Source organism: Squalius cephalus (genome assembly GCF_949319135.1).
Source record: "Squalius cephalus genome assembly, chromosome: 10".
NCBI classification, from domain to species: Eukaryota; Metazoa; Chordata; class Actinopteri; order Cypriniformes; family Leuciscidae; genus Squalius; species Squalius cephalus.
The window spans coordinates 13956550-13964816 of NC_137131.1; the positions used below are offsets into that span (position 1 = coordinate 13956550).

Genomic DNA, 8267 nt, shown 5'->3' on the forward strand with positions numbered 1-8267 from the left:
GATGAATTTTCATTTTTAGGTGAACAATCCCTTTAAGCAAATCAACACACTGAATTTCTTTCTAAAAGCAAGACACAAAACACTGCCATGCTCCCTCTCTTTGAAAATATGTTCACACATGTTATTTATTATTTGACTGTTCTGTTTTTAACAAGAAGTATATTAGCACCAGAAAATTGATTTTTCCAAATAGCATTGTTTAGCCGGAACAAAAGGATAGGAAAACAAAAGGACAATTATATGACATTATAGTCAGGTTGCGCATATGTCATTGTGGAATTTCCCTGTAAAACCATGGTGGGCCATCTGCAAATGTTAAAGAGAAACTGGCACTGAACTAATTGTTCAGCTTTCACCTTTAAATCCTCCATCATTCAACTCATGGCAACTGATTACATTAACACAATGACTTTAAATGATCCTTCCTCACCCTTCTCTTTTAGATTGCTATGTAAGATAAAGGGATTAAAGATGTATGATTTATTCAGATTAATATGATGGACAGGAATTTGCTGTCTGGAACACTTTTAGCCTCTGAAGTAAAGACTTCACTGTAAAGGTTTAATGGGATGTCTATGAGTCTCTTTGAGTTTAATGAGCCCATCAGTCTCAATTTGATGGGTGGAAGCTACTGTGCTAAGTGCTGTCAGTGATTCTCCTGTTTTTGAGTCATTGTCATGAGAAAATGCAAAATTATTAGTAAAAAAAAAAACATCTTTTAAATAGATATCGTTAGTGGTACAATTACAAGTATCTTAAATTTATTTGAGTTTTTGTCTTGTTTTCCATATTTTTTTTATAATAATCTTTATTTTATTTTATTTTATTTACAAATTGATAATGTTCTTGTTTTTAAAGGGTCTGTGCTTAAAAATAAATAAATAAATATGACAACTTGACATGCTTTAAAAAAAATGTTTTCAGTTAATTCAATTATTATTATTTTTATATATTTTTTAAAGTATTATAATTAGTTATGAAAAGATATTTTGCTTGTTTTATCTGATGTTGAGTTTATTGTATATGATTTTCCATTTGTCTGTTAAGAATTTTCAGCCACTACCAGCATTCCAGGGAAACAAGTGGAAAAATGAACTGATGATAACACTGATCCTCGGCTTTGGACTGGTTCCTTAATATCTGTCATACTCACAAGACACCCAAACACAGCCTCTTTACTCCCACCACCTACCCTGGACATAAGCCCAAACAGGCCCAACTCCCGAATGATACTCTGCAAACACAACCTGGCCTCTCCGAAGAAATCCAATCCGTCTTTTGTCGCCAAGTAGTAAGTGGTAGTTGAAGACAGATCTGACATTTAGCTGGCTCATCACCTCAGAAAGGAGGGAATGCCTGTTCTGATTTCTGCTGTTTCTTAAGACAAATGAGACAGTTTATTTAACATAGCTTGGTCTTATCCCAAGGAAATTCATCTTTAAAACATAAAAAAAAGAAACTGATATGGATGGATGGATGGATGGATGGATGGATGGATGGATAGATGGATATATAGATTGATATGAATGACTGAAAGTAGATATCAGAGCCACCTACAAAAAATAGATAGATATAAATGACTGAAAGTTGATGTCATAGCTGCCTATAAAATTACTAATAAAGCTACAGGGACAATAACCCTGCTCAGTTTGCCATATACTGTGTCCACTGACATTTACCGCAATCAAAATCCCATTAAGACACTGCTGTCTGATAAGGAGTCCTAATGAGTGAACTCTGGAAACTCTCTCACGCAGAAGACAGAGCACAGCGGCCACGGAGAGCACGCTATAGTTGATCAAATGCTCTTTAAGTAATCAAAGTAACCCGCTCTACGGTTCTTTCCTCTCTCTCACCTGTCAGGACTGCTCAGATCCCACTCATGACGAATTCCATTGTGAATCCCCATGTGATAGATCCTTTTCCCAAACAAAAGCCACTTGAGGAAAGAATGTGAGACAAGCAGCAAGCTGTTTCTGTATTTGCCTTACTCTCTCTTTATTCCTCTGGACACTTAGGAGCGAACAAAGTGACAGTTACAGTAATAACGCTTGTTATGTTATAAGGCCAGGGGGATAGAGGAAAAGCAGGAACACATGTTTTATGTGACATACTCGCTGAAATTGCTATTAGCAGTGACAACAAAGAGAAGTGTGTGTTTCTGTGTTTAGCTGTCTATGGGCGATGACAGAGGAGCACAACTCAGAGTGCAGACACTTGATAAGCTTGTGAAGACCAGACAGTATTTTTGCCAATCAGATAACAGAACACATCAAGTGCCAATGTAAGTTAATGCAGTTAATTTAACAAATGTCAAACTAATAACTGCAGGTGATCATGTTACAAAAAATAAAGCAAGCATAAAGTGTGTTAATTCATTCTCTTTAGAAGAATCTAAAATAAAGATCCTCTGTCAGTCCTTGTGAAGATAACATTTTGTATTACTCATAAAACAACATAACTGACATAACATAACTGAATGAATAAGCAAAATGTGTAAGAAATTGTTATGTCTATGGGTCATTCCTAAACAGTCTGGTTATTTTTTAGTCTTGTCAGAGGAAGAATATGTCGGTCTATTATAAGAACACACTGGTCAAACTCAGGCTAGTATAACCTAATAATCCTGACCAAATATTTTGCATTTCACATTCACAATCCACCCTGTTGCATGCCATATCCACAATGCAATGTGTAATGGACCATAGCATAGTGTTTTAAGCTAATAAGCTAGGAAAGAACAAGAAGTTAGGAGAAGATTAACATTTAGATACATAAAATCTATTATCTATTATCCAGTATAAATTGACAGGGTGGACATGTAATGTTATGTTTAACATTTAATGACTGATCCTTACATTGTCCTTGGAGTTGCTTTCCCTCAAATGATGTCACTTCTAAGTCATGTGATTTAGGACATATGCTTAAGATTTTAAAGGGCAAATAGCACTAATGTAACAGGGCGGACTGGAATTTGGGGGACAAAAACTAATTTAAAGGGGTGGTATAATGCCCTTTTCACAAGATGTAAAATAAGTTTTTGATGTCCCCAGAGTGTGTATGTAAAGTTTTAGCTCAAAATGCCCCACAGATATATTTATATAGCATGTTAAAATTGTAACTTTTTGAGGGTGAGCAAAAACGCACCGTTTTTGTATCTGTTCCTTTAAATGCAAATGAGCTGCTGCTCCCAGCACAGAGGGCGGAGTTACAAGAGCTTGTGTCCTTTTACCTCACACAGACATACACTGGAAATTTCTAAAACTTTTAATCCTTTTATGTTCAAACCAAAGTCAGAAAGATGGAGAGACTCAAGAAGAAGTGACAACAAGTAGACAACATTTGGGAATGGTTAGTTGGTGCATTTATGTAGCTTATGTGTAGTTATCTTCTGGTCATTGATTAGCATATTCTGTCTTGATAATCTATAAATCACGTTCCAAGGGGCGGGGTTTATGTAAATTTTAGGGTTAGTGATGTCACTAACCCGGGAAGAAGCTTGTGTAGTCCCTACCAGCCGTTTGTTGTAGTCCTTAAAAAGCAATTTCTTTAAAAGCAAATATCTTCCTTTGCTTTGAACTTTGAGCATAACTTTGCAGATGTTGTTTATGCTAACATTATACACTAACTAAAGTTAGAAAAGTGAAATCATATTCAACCACCCCTTTAATGCTTTTACACAAAAATGGGTCACAATAAATTGTATGTTATGTCAAAGAGAATAGATAAATGCATATACTAATACTTAAAATTGCTAATTTAGAAACATATGTAACCAAAGTGAAGTTGAGAAAACATGATTGGGGACATGGGGATTTTCTTAGAGATTATTTCTTATTAGATGCTAATCATTACAAATTTGTGTTAATTGGGGTACATCTTCACATAATGAATATTAATGAATATGAATTATTAATTCAGAAGGTTAATAATCTGACAGAAAGAAAAAACACCTACAGTATATTAAATGAAAGGAGGTGAAGTCCAAGCAAAAGACTTTGGCTTGTGTTGCATATATACATGCATCAGTATAGGCTGCAGATGACAATTAGTATTAGGAATTGATTTGGGTTTGTGAAAATAGATCAAAATAAATCCAGTGTGATTAGACCTGGTGTTGTTCATTCTATAATGATCATTTGGGAGCAAACTCAGGATGAATTCAAAACAGCCAATGCTTGCAGTCTGTAATATGTCCTTATATCAAACCAATCTAGCCCAATTTCATTTTAAAGACTAAACACAGAGATTCAAGAGAGACTTGGGCTCTCAGGGTTGTATTCTTTTAGGTACATGGTCTCATTTTTGTCCCTGAATCCTTTGCATGGCTCTATAAACAGAGAGCATGTTGCTGAAACTTTGATCCGGCTGAGGGAACACTTAAAAAGCAGTGCCAATCTGATTTTTCAAGAGAGTTTCCCATGACCAGGTGGCGTCTCCAGTGATGGCGAGTGTATTCAGTATAATCATGCCATCAGTGGTGTATGACTCCTGGGGTTTATCTAGCTCTAGCAGATCGAGATTTTGCGGCTGCTCCCTCTCTGCCTGTGTGACTGAGGGAATAAACCATCATTTCAGCTGAAGATGGGCGACAAAGAATGATGGTAGGAGCGTTTATCTGAACCTCAAAATACACTTCCTCACACCTGAACAAACACTCACATACGCATTCACATTATCCCTTTGTGTATGAGATAGAGAATTATCATGGTGTGCGTGTAGACAATAGGCCTTGATCGAGTGTGTTTGTATTTTGGCACAGATTGTGGTTATGGATGACTGCTAGTCACAGACATAGCATGGACTCATGGTTAGATGTGCTGGAAACTTTCTCACGTTCTTAAGCCTCCATAGGAACAATTCAGCAAGCATTTTTTAAAATGAAGTAAAACTTCGGTGTAAAAAAAAAATTGTTAATAAAATGGTAAAACATGTAAATAAATAAAAAATAAGTTCACAACAATGGTACATTACATGTGGTTGTGATGCGCATAATGCTAATAATTGCACCATTTTATGTAGCCTATTTAGATACAAGAGCAAACATGGGAAAATGACATAAAACCCAGGAGCGGGTCTAAGGGGGGCAAGGAGGGCAGTGCCCCCATACTATCCGCAGGATACTACATTTTTCGTGATAGCATACAATATTTAAAAATATATAAAACATTAAATTAGTTGCACACGTGAATTATATAGAAACATATGAGATGTATTTCTCAGCTCTCCCTCACAGACACGCTCTGCACTTTTTATCTTTCGTTCTTTGCAGGATGGCGCCCGCTCTCCTCCACTTTTTCTAGTCTAAGGAAGGCTTCCGACCACTTCGGTTGCATCCGAAATCACATACTTCCAGGCCCTATATATAGTAGGTGAAAAACAGTATGTGACAAAAATGTTCAAATTCACAGTACTCATAAAAAGAGTAAGTAAAAAGTACCCGGATGACCTACTACTTCTGACGAGATTCTAAAGTGTGCATACGATGGACACTTTAATATACCAATATTCAAAAAATATTAATAATTTTGGATTTTCTGGATATTTTTCTGAATATTTCATTTGAACATTTCCCTTGCCAAAGATTGATTGATTGATTTTCTACAAAATAGGATTAATTTGGTATATTCTTGGTTCTTATACGGCAACAAATGTTGCACATTAAACAGCACTTTACATAAAAAAAGATTTTTTCAATCACAAGTAGATAATGGTCCCTGTTGGAGTAATATAATAACTGCCTTACATAGGCTACCTTTGAAATACATTAGGACAGAAAATACAACCATATGAACTTCTGTTGCAAGCTAATTGCTGGGGTTTGAGCGTCCTCGTGTGGAGAAAACATATTATAGCATTTTTAGCGCTTTATTTACAGTTGCCAAGCAACATAATTCTTAGAGAAGAGGGAAGTTGCTGGAAGTGATTCGGAGCAAACATTAGCAACTGAAAAATAATTTATAACACTTTGGACAATATGGAAAAACCTAAAGAAAAAGAGCCCGTAGACATAGTTCACCAGAATGCTATTCATGTCGAGACAATAAAGAAGGAGCTGAGAACCCAGAAGCTGTACACGGAGTTTAACATCAATCCCTTCAAGAAACGTGAGTGCAGAGCTTCACATGTCTCTCTGTTAACTTTGAGTAAATATTTAAAAGAGCCTCTTTGTTTTTTCAGTGCACATTTTGACTGACAAACCCATGTCCAACATCACCTACAGAAAGGAAGAGGAAGACCGTAAGTATTTCAACTACATATGACGTAGCAGAATTTAATGTAGCCTAACGTTAGTTGCCGCCAAAACTACAGTTATGTTAGAGCCACAAAATACATTCACATACGAGTTGTCCCTGTCTTTTAAATTCTAAACTCTAAGTTAAGTTCACAACGTAATTTCGGGAGGAGTGAACCCATCTAATCTTTCAATTAACAGCATATAAGCAGCTTGCTCTGACATCAGCTGTTTTGGCATCCCTCCACCTCCCCAACTCCACCAATATAATTTAGGCATCTTGCTACCATACTCATCATCCAAGCATTAGTAGTCCCACTGGAAGCGAATTGAAGCCGCTTCCTCCAGCCTCTTCAATGCGGACAGCAAGCCAAATATGCTTAACCTTATTAGCTTAAAGATTATGGGCAAAGGAACTCTTGAAACTTAAATTCTAAACGTAACATGTAAAGTGAATTGACAAATTTTTTTGTATAGCTGCTTTCCTCCAGGCCATACACGGGGCCCGTCTGGAGCCAGCAAAAAAGTATACTCACCCTCAGACTGAAGCACAAGAGATAGGATGGATGTCCACTCCTCTAGTAAGTTTTTATCTATCAATCTATCTATCTTAAAAGAGTCATTAATGTTCTCTAATTGTTCAGCTCAAGATATTTAGATTTTATATTAACATTTAGGATACAATTTAGTTTTATTTATTGGTAACACTTTAAATATGGTTCCATTTGTTAACATTAGTTAACAACATGGATCAATGTGTTAATATTATTTAATAGACCTAAGCTAACATGAACTAACAATGAACAGTTGTACTGGTATTTTTATTAACTAACTTTAACAAAGATGAATAAATACTGTAACAAATGTATTGCTCATTGTTAGTTAATATTTAATTAACATTAACAAATGGGACTTGATTGTAAAGTGTTACATATTTATTTATTAAGCTATGCATTAAAAAAATGTAAATGCTTATTTTAATAAATCTGCTAAATCGGGCAGCTTTTGCTTCTAAATCTAACTGCTAAAAAACCTTGGTAACACTTTAGTTCAGGGTCTAATTCTCACTACATAATCTAGCTGCTTATTAGCATTCATATTACTAGTATATTGACTGTTTATTAGTACTTAGAAAGCACATATTAATGCCTTATTCTGCATGACCTTATCCTTCATCCCTTAATCCCACCCAATACCTAATCTAACTACCTTACTAACTATTATTAAGCAGTAATTAGGAGTTTGAGACAAAAGTTGTAGTTAATAGTTAGTTAATAGTGAGAATTGGACCCTAATCTAAAGTGTAACCAGTTTGTTTTTTGTAATTTACTTTATTTTACATTTGCAAACCCCATAGTGGATTTACTCCCAATTTGCATATTATAGTATCCAAGATTACTGTATGTATGTACTTTAACCATCAGCTGTACAGTATAAAACTGAAAACATCTTTCATAATCGTCCTACTAATCAGCTCTTTTGTGCAACACTTCAGCTTGTCTCAGATCGCAGTGACAGAAGATTTAACTTTCCACGGCAGAACTCTGAAATCACTAAATACATGGATGCTGCCTGGCGGTTGAAGGAGCAGACAAAAAATTTGGGATGACAGTTTAGTCTATATTTTCCTGATGCCATATAGCACTAATGCAGATAAACAAGTCTGGATAGCATCTGTGAGCACTGCAAAGTGAGCATTCTTTGTTATCACAATAAACACTAAATGTACCAGTACTAATGTGTTCTTACCATCTAGCAAGGCAGGTCATTCGATTTTAAGACACAGCCGGGGTGTTTAGAATTTCAGTCGTGTATCTGGAGATATGTAAAAGTGGGTCAAATGGCCACCATTCATCACTATGAATGTAACTGCTCCTGTCTAGCAGAATCTCTGCATAGTAAGCAAAAGAGATTAGTTCATAACTAATCGATCATAGATAATGTCATATTATACAGAAACAGGATTCACACAGCTTGTTTTGCAAATATGCCTTTTTCACAAGAAAAATCCATAACTGTGACCATAATTCAC

The 8267-nt window shown here is 35.6% G+C and overlaps 1 protein-coding gene across 1 annotated transcript; it reads left to right on the forward strand.

Annotated features, from left to right (window-relative positions):
• Positions 1 to 5779: 5779 nt before the first annotated feature.
• On the forward strand, positions 5780 to 8032 carry cfap144 (cilia and flagella associated protein 144). Its single transcript, XM_079884172.1, has 4 exons — positions 5780 to 6107; positions 6181 to 6240; positions 6713 to 6816; positions 7731 to 8032. Exons 1-4 carry the CDS (start codon positions 5978 to 5980, stop codon positions 7842 to 7844), a joined length of 408 nt encoding a protein of 135 aa, XP_079740298.1. The 5' UTR covers positions 5780 to 5977; the 3' UTR covers positions 7845 to 8032.
• Positions 8033 to 8267: the final 235 nt, after the last annotated feature.

Excerpts from the sequence above, each read along its gene's own strand:
- cfap144 (XM_079884172.1), top strand. The coding sequence starts at position 5,978 with ATGGAAAAACCTAAAGAAAAAGAGCCCGTAGACATAGTTCACCAGAAT. Across the intron at positions 6,108-6,180 it reads CATCAATCCCTTCAAGAAAC|TGCACATTTTGACTGACAAA; the intron begins GTGAGTGCAGAG and ends TTGTTTTTTCAG. Across the intron at positions 6,241-6,712 it reads CAGAAAGGAAGAGGAAGACC|CTGCTTTCCTCCAGGCCATA; the intron begins GTAAGTATTTCA and ends TTTTTTGTATAG.